The sequence below is a fragment of the Eumetopias jubatus genome, unplaced genomic scaffold (genome assembly GCF_037043125.1).
Source record: "Eumetopias jubatus isolate StellerSeaLion01/CBP00866 unplaced genomic scaffold, mEumJub1_p1.0 scaffold_4, whole genome shotgun sequence".
NCBI lineage: Eukaryota > Metazoa > Chordata > Mammalia > Carnivora > Otariidae > Eumetopias > Eumetopias jubatus.
This window is the reverse complement of record NW_028274810.1, coordinates 3,655,991-3,673,541: the sequence shown is the minus strand read 5'-3', so window position 1 is coordinate 3,673,541 and position 17,551 is coordinate 3,655,991. Positions and strand designations below refer to the sequence as shown.

Below are 17,551 nucleotides of genomic sequence, written 5' to 3'. Positions count from 1 at the left end.
ATTTGTTACTAGCCCCAAGAAACAAGATTCCATTCCACAATACACGCTCTTGAAGACAGATTACATCAAGCCTCTCTTGTTCCTTGTTTCTAGGAACTTCCGCATTTCCTAACTACGTTTCTTCCTGGCAGATCTTCTGGGAGGTCAGGGAGCTCGAGGAGGGGCCCTTATGTCACTTGAAAAGAGGGAAGTGAGGAATCTTGCTCTTTGCCAAGGCGAATCCGCGAGAAACAAACCAATGTAAAAAGGCCCTCACCGTCCCTGGGTGGGCTCGAACCACCAACCTTTCGGTTAACAGCCGAACGCGCTAACCGATTGCGCCACAGAGACGCGATGTGCTCTTTATCTTCATTGTAATAGAGAGTGATCCCTCACTAAACGCAAATGGCTACCAACGTCTGCTGTGTGATTGGGCAGGCTCCAAAGCCTTGGAAAACCGAAGAGATTAGAGTGACAAATCAAGCTGTTCGTCGCGTTTGAAACCGATGCATTAGGGGATTCCGAAACTGGGGCACCCGAATGGCCTCGCCCCACCTTGCCCTTCACCAACCTCAGAAGCCAGAACCTCCGGAGACATCCGGGCCGGCGACCCCACCACCCCTCTACCCACTAGGCTGAGTTGAGGGGGCCCAAGGGAAGCTGAATGCCCAGGGCAATCAATTAGGACTTGCTGAATTAATGCATTTGAGAGTCTGAACTACAAAGGGACAAAGGCTAAACCGTATATATATATGTGTACACACACACACACATATATGTTTATGTGTATATATATATATACTCTGATGAACTCTGGTCCTCCACCTGCAGCCACCTCCTAGGAAGCAGCCTGCTAGAAGTCGGCAGATTTGTAGGAAGTCAGGCTTTTAACTCTAGTAACAATCCAAGAAGCTAAAAAATAAACCTGTGGAACAACTGGCTCAAAATGGCCAGGATCTGATAACTTACAGCTTCCCTAATTTTTATCCCCACTGCAACTTAGGAACAACCAGAGAAAGTCAAATATGCACCCTAACCAGTCATACAGGACGCTCAGTTTCTAGTTACCCACCTACAGCTTTCCCATGCCAACAGCCTCCAAAGAGGGTACACCTTAACTCTTCCCTTTTTCCTACTATAAAGCTTTCCCACTCCTCCTGCAGCTTTTGTCTCTTTTTAAATGCAAGTGACCATGGCTGACGCCCTTGCTTCAGCAAGTTCTGTATAAATAGTCTTTGCTTTTCTCCTTTGGTTGGTCATTTTTTCCCATACGTTGTCACCTTTAAACTTTTAATCCTTTGAAGAACTCTGAGAGCTGAAATAGAAAAATGTTTTTAAAAGGGGGAAGTTCTTTTCAAAATGTTTTATTTTGGTCAATTGATTCCGAAGCCTGCAGTGTCCCATGGGCTGGGCAACAGAGGGACCTACAGTGTATCATCTGTGCAGCTTAAGCGCCGAGCTCTCAATTCAAATGCGTTCCATCTTCAGTGGGGTCGATGGGGTCAGTGTGAGGGAGCAGGAAAAGGGTCGGGGCCAAAAGGGAACCTTCAGGAGAATGGAAAAAAGTAGGAGAGGCATGGTTGAGGACAAGGAGACCACCCAAGAGGCTGGTGGAGATGTACTGGCCAGATCCTGAGAGATGAGAATTGTTTTTTAATTTTGTATCAGAAGGGGGGGAAAGGGACAAATGGAGAGAAAGGACCTGAGAGAAAAGTGCAAGAACCTGTAGTTGTTCAAGAACAAAGCAGGAAACTGTTGTGAATATTTTTTGCATCAAAAATATTAAAGGACACATACCAATTGCTGGCAGCCTTGCTGTGTGCTGTGATGGTATGGTGGTTAAGCACTCTGTGTTGTAGTTGCAGCGAGCATGGTTCAAATCTAGGTCACAGCAGTATCTGGCCTTCATCAAGCCTCATTAGGCTGTGCACTTAAGATTGTGCTTTGTATTCTATGTGAATTAGACTTCAATATGTACTATTAGCAAAAAAATTGGGTTGGAGGGGTAGAGAAGGGCATTGAGTTCAGGTTTTATTAGATTTTATTGTAAAATACCCTGTTGAATACAAACTCATAAAAAGCACATTCATAGTGTCTAAAAAGGCCCCATCCACATCTGAAATATCTCAACCAGAAAAACGGTTATGCCTACACCGTTACATAAGTGGAAACTACAGATGGTACTTTAATCTTTTGGGATAGTTCTGCGCATGCTCAGATGTAGGGCACGGTTCTGGAAGACCGAATGAATACCTGACCCCAGCTTAGCGCACCGGCGGGTTTCCTCCCGTTCTCCTGACTGCAAAGTATTAGAGGGCCACCGCAAACCCTGATCTTAGGCCACAAAAAGTGGTGAGGGGATTAAAACCAAGGCTAAAACACTTTTCCAATTTTGTCAAGAAAGATGCCAGATACTGCCGTGACTCGGATTCGAACCGAGGTTGCTGCGGCCACAACGCAGAGTACTAACCACTATACGATCACGGCGCGCCATAGACCCGCTGGCGTTTGGCGTGCCTCCTTTAATATTTTTGATGTAAAAACATCCACACCTAGATAAAGCTATACAAAACTTCCATCAGCCCAGAAACATCAGTACGGCCCTTTTCAACCAATTCCCACCTACTTACTTCGCTTAAGCAAACCATTCTGCTTTCTTTTTGTTGTTTTGAAAGGACTTTATTTACATTTTAGCAACAAGTTAGATAAGTAACTTTGTTAACTGGCAATCAAGATTTTGAGCCCAAGAGAAAAGAAAAAATTACAAGGCCCCAAACAGGCATAATCATTGTTATTTTTTAAATTAATTAATTTTATTATTTTTTGAAAAGTAATCTCTACACCCAACATAGGGCTAGAACTCATGACCCCGAGCTGAAGAGTCAGATGCTCTACCGACTGAGCCAGCCAGGTGTCGCAAACCACTGTTATTTTTTAAAGTGTTTTTAAAAAAGATTTATTTATTTATTTTAGAGAGAGAGCAAGTAAGGGGGGGGTGGGTAGGGCAGAGGAAGAGAGACTCCTGAAGCAGAATTCAGGCTAAGTGTGGAGCCCAACTCGGAACTCGCTCCCAGAACCCTTAGATCATGACCTGAGCCAAAATCAAGAAATGGCCCCTCAACCCACGAAGCCACCCAGATATCATACTGTTATTTTCAAATGAACATTTTACATATGTAAAATAAATTCAGTTACAATCTACTATAGCAATGTGAACTGAACTGATTTAAAAGCAACATCATCCAAAGTTCCATGATTATGCATAGTATCCAGGTTTTTATCTTTAATACCATTCCCTACAAAACGAATAAAGATTTCTTAAAGAAATGACTACTTTCAGGAATGGTGCCGGGGAATTACAGAGTGACCATGGGAAAGCTTGGATCAGAAGGCAGTGATTCATTAACAATCCACTAGGATCTTTAAAAAAACACATAGCCAGCTTGAAGGAATTCCCACTGGCATGAGTTTGTGCAGGGGTCAGTAAACTATGGCCTGCTGACCAAATCCCACTCAGAGCTTGTTTAGTAAATAAAGTTTTATTGGAACACAACCATACTACTCATTTATGTATTATCTATGGCTGCTTTTGTGTTACAATGGCAGAGCTGAGCAATTTCAACAGAGACCATATGGCCTACAAAGCCTAAAATATTTACTATTGGGCACTTTACCAAAAAAAGTTCGCTGACCCCAGTCTAGTGGATTGAAAGACTGAATTAAGGAATATTGGAGTCAGTGAAGTCATTTGCATGCTGAAGTATTTAGGTTCAATGATCATGATATAACTTACTTTAAAATGGTTCAACAAAAACATATAATTAAGTAGATATAAATGGTTCAGATTTCTATCTCCACAGGTTAGTGTTGGCTGTTTTTGAAACTCACAGAAGTGAATATATTTTTTTGTGTGTCTGGCTTTTTTCCCCCCATTCAACATAATGTTTTTGAGATGCATCCATGCTGTTGAGTGTATTATTACAGTGTTCTTAATGAGTGTTATTCCTGTGTGTGACCATACAGCTGTTGATGGATACTTGGATAATTTCTAGTTTTGGCCACTGTGAACAAAGCCCTTATACATGTGCATTCATTTTTCGAGTATATACTTTGTAGTGGAATCGCTGGGTCGGGGGATGGGTGTAAATTTAACTTTATTAGGAACTGCCAAACAGTTTTCCAGAATGTGTGATTTTACCTTGTTAACAGCAACAAGGTATAGATACTCTATATTCTTGTCAGCAGTTGGTGTTCTTCCTCTAAAAGTTTACCGATTCTTGTGAGTGCATAAAGGTATCTCACTGTGGTTTTAATTTGTGCTTCCCTAATAAATAATGATATAAGCATCTTTCCTTATGTCTTTTGTCCATTTAGAAATTATCTTTTGTGAATAAAGCCTATTCTGGTATTTTGCTAATTTTTAATGTTTTGGCTTTTATTATTGATTTCTAAAAAGTTCTCTGTCCATTCAATATTTAAGTCATGTTCAGATAAGAATATTGCAAATATCTTTTCTTACTCTATGGACTGCCTTTTTACTTTCTTATGGTGATTTTTGATGAACAGAAGTTATTAATTTTGATGGAATCTGATTTATTTTTTTTTATTGTTAAGGTATCTTACTCTGAGACCTCTCTCCTGCCCAAGGCTGTAAATACATTTTCCTACATTTTCTTCTAGAAACTTTAATGTTTTAGTTTCCAGCTTTAAAATCTGTGATTAATTTCCTGACCTCAGCACAATACTTAGCCACTTTGGTGAAAGAATCTTTGACTTGCTTGCAGATCACCAACCTCCCAGAAATTTTTATAACTTTTGCTGTAAAAACATTCATAATAGTTTCCTGCTCTGCTCTTTGTTGACTACAGATCTTTGTGTTTCTATCCCTCATGCCTCCTTTTGCCCTCTCTTTCCTTTTCTCTTCTCTTCTCACCCCTACATCTGAGAAAACCAGAAATACCAGAAACTGAGAAGAAAGATCTGATCAATCTGTGCTCAGGAGCACAGGCTCTGGTTTGTAAATCTGATTCTGCCCTTGTGTGGCCTTGGAGAAGTAACTCAAACTTTATGTGCCTCAATTCTTTCTTCTGTAAAATGGGGATAATAAGAGTAGCTACTTCATTCTGTCGTTGTTGGCTGTGCCTGAATTTAGTAGCTACTCAGTAATATCATAATCAGTAGAATCATCATCCTCATTGTCATTATTCTCTTCGTTATTTTTGAAAATCATTGTGCTGATATTTTGCACTTTAGTTTTGCTTCTAGAAATTCTTGTAAATGGAATTACAGAGTGTGTATGCTGCTGTATTCTGCATAATGTCTCTGAGTTTTATTTATATTGTGGAGTATATCAAAAGCTCATGCCTTTTTATTGATGAATAGTATCCCATTATATGGGTATACCACAGTCTGTTTACCAGTGTCCTGATAATGGACACTTGAGTAGTTTCTAGTTTGGGCTATTGTGAATAAAAACACTATGAACATTCTTGTTATAATTTTTTCGGTTTGGACATATGTTTTCAGTTCTCTTGGAAGAATATCTAGGTGAAGAATTTATGGGAATAAAGGGATGTTGGTGTATATTTATGTTTAAATGTATGATAAACTGTAAAACCAAAATGGTTATAGCACATTCCCACTAAAAATGTGTGAGAGTTCTGGTTGTTCCACATCTTCACCAAGACTTGGTGTTTTCAGGCTTTATAATTTTAGCCATGCTACTGGGTGCAGTGGTATCTCAATGCAGTTTTAATATCTATTTCCCTAACAACTAATGATATTAAGCACTCTTTTATGTGCTTACTGGTCATATCTTTCTCTCTGAAGTGTCTGTTTAAGCTTTTGCCCATTTTAAAAAATGGGTGTTTCAGTTTTTAATATTGATTATAGGAGGTCATTTTAAATTCTGGAGATAGGGTCTTTGTCAGATATGTTTTGTGAATATTTTTTCTCAGTCTGTGATTTGCCTTTTCACTGAATGGTATCTTTAATGAGAAAACATTTTTAATATTTTTATTATTTTATAATTTTAATATTTTAAGTATGAATATTATTAAAGTTTAATTTAATACTTGATTAAACTAATATTAGTTTAATATTTTAAAATCTAATTTATCATTTTAATATTTAATGGTGTAAAAGTCTAACTTATCATTTCTCTTTTTACTTTTTTTTGTGTAATATTTACTTTGCCTACCACTGGGTCATAAGAATATTCTCATATATTTTCTTCTAAAACTCTGTAGTTGTAGTGTGTATCATTTGGTCTACGATCCAACTCAAATTAGCTTTCACGTATATAGTAAGGTAGGGACTGTAGGTTTTTTCACTATTAGATATCTAGTTGTTCCAATGCTATTTGTTGAAATGATAGTCCTTTCCCCACTGAATTGCTTTAGTGTCTCTTTTTGGAAAATAATTTGACCAGAGGTGGGTCTATTTTAGGTGTCTCAATTCAGTTCTATTTATATATACATGTATCCTTCTGCCACTCCCACACTGTCTTGTTTATAGTAATAAACAGCTTAATAGTAAAGTCTTCAAGTCTTCCAGGCTTGACTTTTTCACACAGCTCAATACAGTTTGAAATGTGTACATACCAAAGTAGCCACCATACAAATCAAGATCTGTGGTCCCTTAACATCTCTCATTTCATTGTAAGACTTATGCCTTCACATATTATGTCTGATCCCTTAGCCAAAGATCCTCTATTGCAGCTTCCAGAAAAAATAAATCTCCAGTTACCTTTAGAGCTGATGGAGAGATGAAATGTCTGCAACACTCAACCATGAATCAAGATTTTTATTGAAAAAAAAGTTCATTTTCTAGGTCTTTGGCTAGAACAAAATTTTCTATTATTTATGACCATGAATACAACATTTGGTTTGGAATTCTCTGTTCTCTGTAGGGAGATAAAGTCCAGGGAGGGTCTCTAACTTACTGGACAGATAGTAGACTGTGAGGTTGAAGTTGGAGGCTGAGTAAGAATTGAGTTTTATTGTATTAGAAAAGATGAGGGGGAGACGCTGAGAAAAGGTCTAAGGAAGAGTAGGTTGGAACTAGAAAGTCGAATACTGGGTCTTGCAGTGATTGTCAGATTTTGTAGAAAGAGGAATTAGAGGTTACCCATCCAAGGGGGAGGGAACGTTAGTGGAAACAACCAATATTTAAAGGCCATTTTATGATGCTTTCTCATTTATACATCATCTTTCTTTTCCATTTTTGTAAAAATGGTAGGCTTCAAGTGCTTGTTCTATGACTTTTAAAATGTGTACTTAAATTAAAAACTATGAAAATTAAATTATTTATCACGAACGTCCTCAATTCAGCTTAAATTCAACCAACAGTGCATTTAAAATAAAATGGGCCCAGCCTAAGAGACAAACCCACCTGGCTGAAGTGCAGTTCCTGGGTAAGTGTGATTCTCAACTGTAGTTGCTTTCTCTAGTTTCCCCCAGCCCTGGAAGACCTCGTTCAAAAAGAACCAGAAACCATTTCCTTTGCTAAGAGATTTTAAAGTACTTTTACTTCAAGTAAATGCATTAAAAAAATAAACTTAACCAGTTGCATCCTTAGAATCCACAGAAAGCCCAGGGGGAGACGTTCAAATGCCAAAGGAACAGGGGTGCTTACTCACTGGTAACCAGGCCGAGACTTTGGCTCCCACTGAAGACGGGAACTCGACTCACCTTCACCAGCGCCAGGACCCCGATTTCATCTTCATGCGGTTTTCAGACGAGGAAAATCACACGGAGTTCTTCCCTTCCCTTGGCTCTATTTCCACCTCTCCCTCTCTGTCTCTTCCAGAGCGTTCTGGGAACCTAATACTGGGCAGGACCGAGAGGGGAGGCTGCCCTTCTCCTCCCGGTCCCTCCCGCCTGGGCGTCCTGGCAGCTCGGTCGGGCCGGGACGTTAGGGCCCGCGGGGGCGGGCTGCGGGGCCGCGAGGGCAGCGGGGGCGGGGGGGCCGCGAGTTCGCCGCCCGCGTCCGCGCGCATCGCGCACCTGCGCGTCGCCGGCCCCGACGCACTGAATCGACGCCGCCCGGAGCTGGTCCGCTGGCCGCACGCAGGGGCGCAGGGCTCGCACCGGCCAGAGGGGCCGCGCTGAGGGGGCCCGGCGCTGCCCCTGCCCCTGGAGGCCGGGCGCGGAAGAGGCTAGTTTGACGCGCAGAGCGCAGGGAGAGTGTCCACGGCGGCCCAGGCCGGGTCCCGAGGTGAAAGGTCCGAAAGCTTGAAGCGTTAGCGGAGCGGGGCTCGCGAGTGGAGTTCTTCTCGCCGCCTGTACCGGGGGAGTCGTTTGCCGAAAGCGGGCCGCAAGGAGAAGCGTGGCTCCAGGGCCGCGGCCAACGAAAGAAGACACACGAGTTTCCGACCGAGCGGCTGTGTGGCGGGAGCAAGGCCGGCGTCCAAGAGAACAGTTAGGGCCCGAGCGTGCAGAGCGGCGGCGGAGGTAGGGTGGAAGCGCAGGGCGGCGGGTCGTAGGGGGAAGACCCGGGGTCCGGTTCGGGGCCGCCGAACCTTCCCGAAAGCGGTCTCGGTCCGCGCCGCCTCGGCTGCTGCGTCCCCCGGAGTCCGCCGGGTGATGTTGGGGACCCCGGCGTCTGAAGCCGGGCGCCTCCCCCTCCCCCGTCCTCCCGGCGACGTCGTGTCCACACGCGGCCGCCTCGCGAAGGCGCGTCTCCAGGGCAACTCTGAGCGGCGGCCCGGCCGGGCGACTGGTGCCAACTCTCGTGGACCCGGCGGGCCTCGGGGCGGGACCGCTGTCCCGCCGAGCTCTCGGTGTTTCCTGTGGAATTCTTTGAGAAAGCGGGTAGGGAATGGCTTTAGGGGACAATTCCTTAAAAGAGCGGGAGACACGGTAAAAGCAGACCCAGGGGACTTTCTAGAGATCAAGCCAGGGGGCTAACTCTTGTCAGAGGATCTTTTAAAGAGAAGCTGACCTGCAGTTCCCTGGTGGTCTAGTGGCTAGGATTCGGCGCTTTCACCGCCGCGGCCCGGGTTCGATTCCCGGTCAGGGAATGGGTTGTTTGCCTGCATTGAGCGTGATGTGTTTTGCTGTAGTTTGGTTTGTTTTTCCCTTTTCCAAGACTGGCGGGAAAATTGAGTTAACTATTTATTGAGGATACATTCCAGAAGGTAGAACTGCTAGGTGAAATGGAGTGTGAATTTCAAACTCCTATACACTACCCACCAGCCTATAAGCACCAATTAATTGCCCAAAACCTGTATGAGACTTCATTCCCCCCCCATTTAAAACTAACACTATAAATGATCAGTCTTTTAAATATAATCTCAAACTTTTTTTACCACCAGCCAACCTCTTCATAGTTAATTTTCCCATAGACTTTGAGTCCACAAGGGACAAATAAACTGGAAGAACCGCCTAGTTTCTCTGCAGTCTTGAACTGAAGACTCCATGTTCTGCTCCGGTGTTTACCTTTTCTTACACGTAAGATTAGTTGCAGTAAAAATGTAAGCCTGGCCTTTTTGTTTGCAGTGGTCTCCCCGATTCTAAATTTATGGATATGGAGCTGTTGCTTGAATAGTTTCATGGGCATACTTCACCTTTAGGAACTTCGGGAACGTGGTGCACAAGAGGGTCCCTAAATCCATCTTTGGAAGTGTTGGCAGAAATAAATGAACACAAGAAATGAAGGTAACAGTTTCTGAAGACCTAACAGTGGTTGGAAGCAGAGCAGATTTTGAAAAACCAGAGAGAAGTTGTTTCAATAATTTAATTTTCATTTTGATGGCCACTTTATTATTTTTTTTAAAGGAAGGTAAGAGTTAGGGGCACCAGGGTGGCTCAGTTGGTTAAGCATGCCACTCTTGATTTCTGCTTGGGTCATGATCTCAGGGTAGTGGGATCCAGCCCTGCGTAGGGCTACCTGCTGGGTCTGGATCCTGATTAAGATTCTCTCTCTCCCTCCTCCTCTGCCCTTCCTATGGCTCACCCCCAACTCTCTGCTCGAGCTCTCTCTCTCAAAAAAATTAAAAAGAAGAAGACGGAAGATGAGTTATTTTATTTTTTTAATTTTGTTTATTGTTTAAATTTAAGTTAAATTAGCCAACATACTCGTTTAGATGTAGAGTTTAATAATTCATCTGTTGCTCATCACACCACGTGCCCTCTTTAATGCCCATCCCCCAATTACCCCATCCCCCCACCCACTTCCCCTCCAGCAACCCTCAGTTTGTTTCCTGTGGTTAAGAGTCTCTCATGGTTTGTCTCCCTCTCATAACTTCCCACTCAGTTTTCCCTCCTTTCCCCTATGATCCTCTGCACTATTTCTTATATTCCACATATGAGTGAAATCATATAATTGTTTTTCTCTGATTGACTTATTTTCACTCCAGTTCCATATAATACCCTCCAGTTCCATCCATGTCGACGTAAATGGTAAGTATTCACCCTTTCTATTTATTTCTTTTAGTAATTTTGACACCCCGTGGGGGGCTCAAACTGAGGACCCTGAGGTCAAGAGTCACTTACTTTTCTGGCTGAGCCAACCAGGGGCCCCCACTTTATCTGTTTTGATGAGAACATTAGTGGAGGGAATTTGCTTTAATGGATAAGTAATTTTTCTATATTTTTATTTCTCTAAAGGAAATTTAGTGATAATAAAAGTTAATAATATAATAAATTATAATAAAAATAAAATTTAATAATAAAATTTCATATCTTACATTATTCACATTGCTATAGTTGGCTTATGCTGTCATGTGTTGCACACTATATAACACTACCTGATGAGTTATGTTCAACTATGCAGTAATACATACCATACTGCAGCTATTTATTTATTTTTTTTTAAAGATTTTATTTATTTATTTGAGAGAGAGAGAATGAGAGATAGAGAGCACGAGAGGGAAGAGGGTCAGAGGGAGAAGCAGACTCGCTGCTGAGCCGGGAGTCCGATGTGGGACTTGATCCCGCGATTCCAGGAACATGACCTGAGCCGAAGGCAGTCGCTTAACCAATTGAGCCACCCAGGCGCCCCATACTGCAGCTTTTTATAATTCAAAAAATGAAGTATAACGGGAAGGTGTAACCTCTTAGTGTAGCCCTGAGATTAACTGAATTTATGCCATGTTCTCACATACTTTAGAGGATTACGCTATAATAGTAAAATGGCCTACCTTGGCCAGTTGTTGCCCATTTCCTGGCCCAGTATGATACACAGGAGTGACCATGACGGGGGGAATGGCTTTTTGAAGGACTTATCTAATATATCTCTCTTATTGTTACTTGGAATGAGATCAGAAAAGCAAAGGGAAATATTCATGTAGAAAAGGGGAAATTATCTGCTTTCTCTCTTTCCCAACTCTTAATACCCAGTGGAGGAGCAAACACTCTTTTCATTCTTCACATACCAGGACAGATATTGAGCTTCCTTTTCTACTGGTTGAGGACACACTATAATAAAACATCATACAAAAGAGTGTGGTTACTGCTGCCCTTTTTCTACCTGAGCATCAAAACTGTCAGCTGGCTGGTGACAAGGGGAACTTCCAACCCTGCATCTATCTGCCTTTTTTTTTTTTTCTGTCACTTTCCTCTCAGAGGACTTGTACCATTGGATTCATTTGGGGAAGTTTGGGTAAGGTTATTTTGTGCTTAGACAGAGGAAAATCCTCTAAGACCTTGAATTGACCAGTTTACTTGGATTCCCTCTACTGTGACACAAGCCCTACAAATAGCAAATTGTGATAATATACATGTTGCCACTTTTCTTTGTGTGCACATCTCCTTCAGGAACCCTTACATCCACCAGGGAACCGAGGTTATTGGCAGAATGAGATTTGGGAATTCTTTGGTCTCTTGGCCAAACACGGCCAGTTAGTGCTCTAATTTCATCATTTTTGAAATTATACTCACCATGTTTTAATACTGCTTATTTTGGAGAGTTCAGTTTGGAGGCACTGGAGATTATTACTTTAATGTTATTTCGGTACTTTTCAAATTTTAACCAGAGTGTAGATTTCTCATCAAAAAGTATGGAGGCCCGAGGACAGTGGAAGAACAATTTTTACTGTAAAACAAAAAGGTCAAACTTTGGCAGGACTTACAAGTTTAGCGTGCAGTGGTGGCTTCTGTATCAGAAATAAAGAGTTCTTTGTGAGAAAAAACAGGGTTTTTGTTTGTTTGGTTTTTTCCTTTTGGCTGCCAGAAGGATTGAGCATTGCCAGAAGGATTTATCTACATAGTCCCAAGAAACTTGAGTTGGCAAGCAAGCTACTGAAAATTGGTGAGGTTTATCAGTCACTCTTGCTGGCAGAGATCTGTTAGCACTGCAATCAGAGCTGTTTAGATTAAAATTTTTGACTTGCCAATCAATTGACTTGCCAATTTGTACAGTCAAACTTTGGCCATCAGAAGGTTTAGGCACTCATGCTAAATTTTGAGCCACCCATTGGTGGTAAATGTCAGGCGAGTTTGTCCCATTTGCCCTTTACGCAGGACAGTGCCCTGAACAGAAGAATCTCCTCTAACACTTTAAGAGCATTCGTAGTATAAGCAGGCAACTCATTGATTTCAATTATACATTTTCACAACTATACATTAATTTGGCACAGAGGTCTGTTTCTTAACTTTAACTTCTTTTTCTCTTTACCACAAGTTTTACCCACACTCTGTCATTTGAATTTACACACTCTCTCAGGAACACAGACCAAGGAGTTGAACTCTTGCACTTGACGGGTTACACAGCAGCCAGGAGACCATTTTATCTCCTTGACAAAGAGCTCAGGAAGAGCAAGGAGGTGTGACTAGTCTGTGAGGCCCCTTGGAGCAGTGGGGAATCTTCTTATTACCTGAGGTCAGGATAAGGGGAAGAGACAGATGGAGTGGGGGCCATGGAGGGAGCGGTACCATACAGTAAGCACAGCCATGTACTTGTTTTGGTTTTAAGAGGTCATCCACTCAGTCTCAACGAACTTTTAGCAACAGCTAAAGCACCATTTAGGTGGCTGCTTTCAATCCTTCCTTGTCACTGCTGAACCTCCAATTCTCCATGAACATATGGACAGTCAAAAGGCCCTTAACTCCCCTGGCTCATAACCACCGCTTGGGGGAGATCATCCTGGGAAGCCTTCTCATATCCCCTAACCTGGCCCATGTGCTCCCTTCTGTCTTTTCTCTGAGAAAGCACTGTGACCTTCCTGGCCCCACACTGAATACCACATTTGTCAAGCTGTGTAGCAGTCCCTAGCCAGTAGTATATTAGCAGCTGCTAGGTGTGCTTTTCACACTTCTGTAGAATTGACCAGTAAGGAGACCAAACCTCAAATGAACTGAAGTAGTTATTACTTAGACACACAGCATAAGCAAGTGTAGTGTGTTGTCAGCTCCCCACATCCATAATCCCACAGCATGACACCACACTGGAGGGATCAGATGACAAGAAAACACAAGTGGCTTGCTCTGTCATGAAGGAGCCAATTCCATATTGCTGCCAAGTCGTTTTATAGCTTGTAGTTACATCCTAGGGGGTGGAGGCAAGGTGGAAATTTCCAGGTCTCACCAGCACCAGGGAGACAGGTGAGAAACTGCCTACTTGTAGCCTGCCCCAGGACAGGCAATCTACCGCAGGAGATTAATCCATACAATATCCATATAATAGCACCTTACAAGACTGTCTATCTTTCCATGTTCCAAGGGGGTATTCAGCCAAGAACTGGGTCAAACACAGTTGAACCTTGCCTCTGTGGCCCATGTAGAGAAGTACAAGCTCACCGGAGTGCATAGCAAAGCCATTCTCCTATACCTTGAACATTGAAAAGGAGGTTGGCTGCATATAAATCTGTAATTTCCACTTTCTTTACATCAGTTTCTTGAAAATCCTGCTTCACTGTTGCCTTGCTTTCTATGCTAATGCTCATCTAATTCTGTTGCATTTGTAACTTATTTCATAGTTTTACCTGGAGAACCTCAGGATGTTTTCTTTACCTTTAAAGTCTAATAGGTTTACTATGGTATTGTTTTGAAGTTGATCATCTAGGGTCAATCTCAGGTACCTGCTGAGCCCTTTCAGTGTGCCTCATCACCTAAGTAACTTATAATTTTCCTTTTTATAATAAGATCAAGGCCCCTAGATTGTTCTCTCTAAAGCCTGGCTTCTGTTCAGAGAAAAACGAGAATTTTCATTTTTCTCTGTTCTTAAAAAACGAGAATTATATATCACATTACAATGTTTATTCAACAAATACAGAGATTCCCTAACAAGTTAAAAGAGTAAAACCACCCTGATGATTTCAACACAATCTTGCCAGGTAAGGACTTAAAAAAAATCACCATCAGTTTACAAGAAAATGTAGGAAGACATAATGCCAGAATAAGAAAGCCCTTGAACATGAATAAATTATTAAACTAGAAATGTTGCTGACTTGAAAATGGGTTTTAAAAACTTAAATTTTAAGCTATTCTTAGATGAAAATTAATCACCCGGAGGGTCTAACGCAGTCACGCCCCTACCACCCTCAAATCGGAATCCTTCCCAAGCAGCGCCCAAAAGCTAGAAAACAAACCCGGGCCAACAGTTCCCAGAGTCTTTAGTTCCCTTTTCCTTTTTACAAATACACTCTTCGGGCTAACACCTGTTGAGGCGCATCGCGCGGCACGCGGCCTCCTTCCCCTTCCCCCGAACCCCGAGGCACCCGCGGGAGGAGCGCAGGCCGCGGCGGCGGACCACGCGGACTACGCGGACCGACTGGGTTGCCGGAGTGCGGCGCCGCGGCGCGAGCGAGGGGCCTCTGGCCGCAGCTCCCCAAGCGTCCACGCGGGTCCCTCTCCACCAGCCTCCGCCTTCCTTGGGCCGCCGACGCCGCCCCGGCCACTGGGGTGTCTGCCGGGCTCCGTGGTGAGACGTGGCCCCGCGGCCGACCCAAGGTCCACCACGGGCCTCCGTGACCTGGTGGCTCTTTGGGTCCCGTGGGTCCTCCAGGGGAAAGGCCGAAAGTAACTGTGGTCTTAGGTCCAAATAGTCTAAACCGGAAACCCCGCGGAGACCCTCCCCCTTTCAAAGACAGTGGTTGTTGAATGCAAGCTCTGCAGCACTAGCAATCAAAACTCCTAAACCATGATATTTGCCTATGCAGTTTAATTTTGTGGGATAAAAATATAAAAACCCCAAAGAAATGAAAGCAAACAACTTATGGATGGGCTGGGAATCGAACCCGAGTCTCCCGCGCAGAAAGCGAGGTTTCTACCACTTAACCACTGATGACGGGTTTTCTCGCACGCTATAGGTGGGATCTAGGTGAAGTATCCAGAAAGGTTTGCTAATGGTTTCAAAACAGGCTTCTTAGAGTGCTGGCTAATACCTAATAAAGGCACCCAAACCAAAGGTTTTTATAGGAACTTATACTAGGCAAAACTATAAATATCAAAATACCTCATTTGTCTGATCAAACTCTTAACTCTGAAAAGGGCTCTTTCCGACTGCATAACAGACTCCAATAGAAAAACATAAGAAATTCATCTAGGTTCCTTGTTTCTGTTCCTAAATCTTCAATTGTCAACCTCAAACTGTTGTCTTTTAGTGGTTCTGAGAAGGTAACCTAACTTGTAGGTTAGGTGAGTAAAATTCTAATCCAGGGAAGAAATAAGAATTGGAACCAGAATTAGTATCAGACGGAAAAGAGGGGAAAGAACAGAATCAAGTTTGATATAATGAAGAAATAAATTCTGGTCCATGGAGTTAGTTCTTTGTCACTTTAAAAATTTTTCTATTTTATTTTTTTGGTAAAAGAGTAATGATCGATCTTGTAATCATTATTATGTGTCTGGTTTTTTAATGTGTATAAAACATTTGAATGGAAATATGATATGAAAAGATTAAGTTTGGAATCAATATTTGGGAGAATCCAATTTCCCAAATTAATAGGCTTTGATTTACTAGCTGTATGATGAGTAGACTATTTTAAAGAAATACTTTAACATTGAAATATTAACATAGAGGTCTTTTGTTGAAGTTCAAATAATGGAGAAATTTCTTTCTTCAATTTTCCCTGGGGAAATTAAACTGAAGAAGGGAACCTGGAGAGCTCTGCCACATGTTGGGACTAGGAGTCAGTATGACTTTTTGAAGGACAAGAGCCACAGAGATGGAATGACACCTCTCTTGAAGGCAAGCTGAGTGGAGGCTGAGTCAAACTTGAGCTCAATAAGGAAAACCACCATCATCTCAACTTTGAAGAGCTTTGGCTCTATCTGCCCTCTGCACAACACCCAAGACACACACCAGCTCTGGCCACCATGCTTTCAATTACACCTACATCAACCAGGTGCACATTTATTCCCGTATCTCTTTTGAAACTCCAAACCTGCACTTCCAACTCACAATTCCAAATTCACAAGTCAATGCCTCACCCACGTCTCAGAGTCACACGTGCTAAAACTCGACGTACCAGTGAGTTCCCTGTCAGCCTCACATACCACTGCCCACCGTACCACAACACTCTCAGATGAGACCCAGGCACAGCCTCTCCCAAAAAGTGGTAGTGCACTGTCTTGGTTTCAGTTGATCACTAAAACAATACCCAAATCTCTTCCTAGCCCTGCCTAGTACATTTACCCTCACCACCAAGCATCCTGTTGCCCAAACCAGATCTTGTTATTCCTTTTGGATAAATTTTCTCATCCTCCCAAAACAGAAACTTGTTTCCAGTATAAGTAATAAATAGTGGTTAAATTTACTGGACTTTCTACAGACTCACTGCCACTTCATTACTAAACTCTTCCATCTATCACCTCTTACCTCCATTAATATAAGTAGATAAAAAGCTGGTTCTCTTACAGCCAATCTAGTCTACTTCAATCCATTTGCTACATTGCATTCTGACTGATCATTCCATGGTGTAAACCTGGACATACCTATAGCCTAAATCCACATCAACCACCACAGCAGCTAACCAACAGCAATCCTCCCTTCCTTGGTCACTGGAGCCCTGGAGACCAGAGGAAGTGTTGGGAAAGAACTGCAGTGGATAACCCCTGGAGCTAGTGGGTTCGGGACTTGTGTTGGCTTTGAAACACATGTACATATTGGAGAAGCACAAGTCTCTGACAGGTATTGGTAATAAGGAAGCAAGAACAATATGAGTCACTGTGCTGGCAAACCTTTCTAACTTTTCAATTTCACCAAGTCAGTTTCTTTGACGGCTGGGAAAAGGCCACCAAAAGGCCCCTGTAGGAAGTTCCCTGGAGAAAACAGTCTGAAATTTGGTCTTATAGGAATTCTTTGTAGTCAAACTTCAGAGGTGTCCTAGGACCACAGAGGTCTCCACACAGGGACAATTTTGGATTCTTCAGGTGAGAATTTATACCCTTTAGAAGGAGCAGGTCCCACCTGAGGTGCTCTTCATCCCAGATCAGGCTCCAGAGTGGGTTGCTTAGTGTAGCTGGGATCTGTGCGGTCATTGAGTCCATGTATTGACCACTAGCTCCGTTCCTGTGAAGCCCAGTAAAGCCCAGTAGATGAAGTCTTAGGGCCTGCTGTGGGTTGTGAGAGAAGCAACCTCTTGAAGTATTTGGGTATGTTACAAGCTGAAGGATACCTTAACCTAAGA

General features: G+C 42.7%; 2 protein-coding genes and 3 non-coding genes across 6 annotated transcripts in view; 2 read left to right on the top strand and 3 right to left on the bottom strand.

The window, feature by feature from the left end:
• LOC114197302 (myomegalin) overlaps window positions 1–7,946 on the bottom strand; it is a 44,987-nt gene extending 37,041 nt beyond the window's left edge. The window contains exon 1 of one of the 2 annotated variants that reach the window (XM_028088283.2): window positions 7,671–7,946. The gene's annotated coding sequence lies outside the window, so the exon portion shown is untranslated. The remainder of the gene's footprint in view (window positions 1–7,670) is intronic. The other variant, XM_028088282.2, reaches the window with a different exon arrangement.
• TRNAN-GUU (transfer RNA asparagine (anticodon GUU)) lies at window positions 257–330 on the bottom strand. Its single transcript has one exon. It is a non-coding gene; the product is annotated as a tRNA-Asn (tRNA).
• Window positions 2,395–2,466, bottom strand: TRNAH-GUG (transfer RNA histidin (anticodon GUG)). The gene has a single exon. It is a non-coding gene; the product is annotated as a tRNA-His (tRNA).
• LOC148164464 (uncharacterized) overlaps window positions 7,590–17,551 on the top strand; it is a 17,603-nt gene continuing 7,641 nt past the window's right edge. Inside the window, exons 1-3 of the mRNA XM_088022244.1 lie at window positions 7,590–8,033; window positions 8,226–9,454; window positions 9,554–9,638. Coding sequence (XP_087878370.1) covers window positions 7,590–8,033; window positions 8,226–8,888 — 1,107 coding nt within the window. The 3' untranslated portion in view covers window positions 8,889–9,454; window positions 9,554–9,638. The remainder of the gene's footprint in view (window positions 8,034–8,225; window positions 9,455–9,553; window positions 9,639–17,551) is intronic.
• TRNAE-UUC (transfer RNA glutamic acid (anticodon UUC)) lies at window positions 8,930–9,001 on the top strand. The gene has a single exon. It is a non-coding gene; the product is annotated as a tRNA-Glu (tRNA).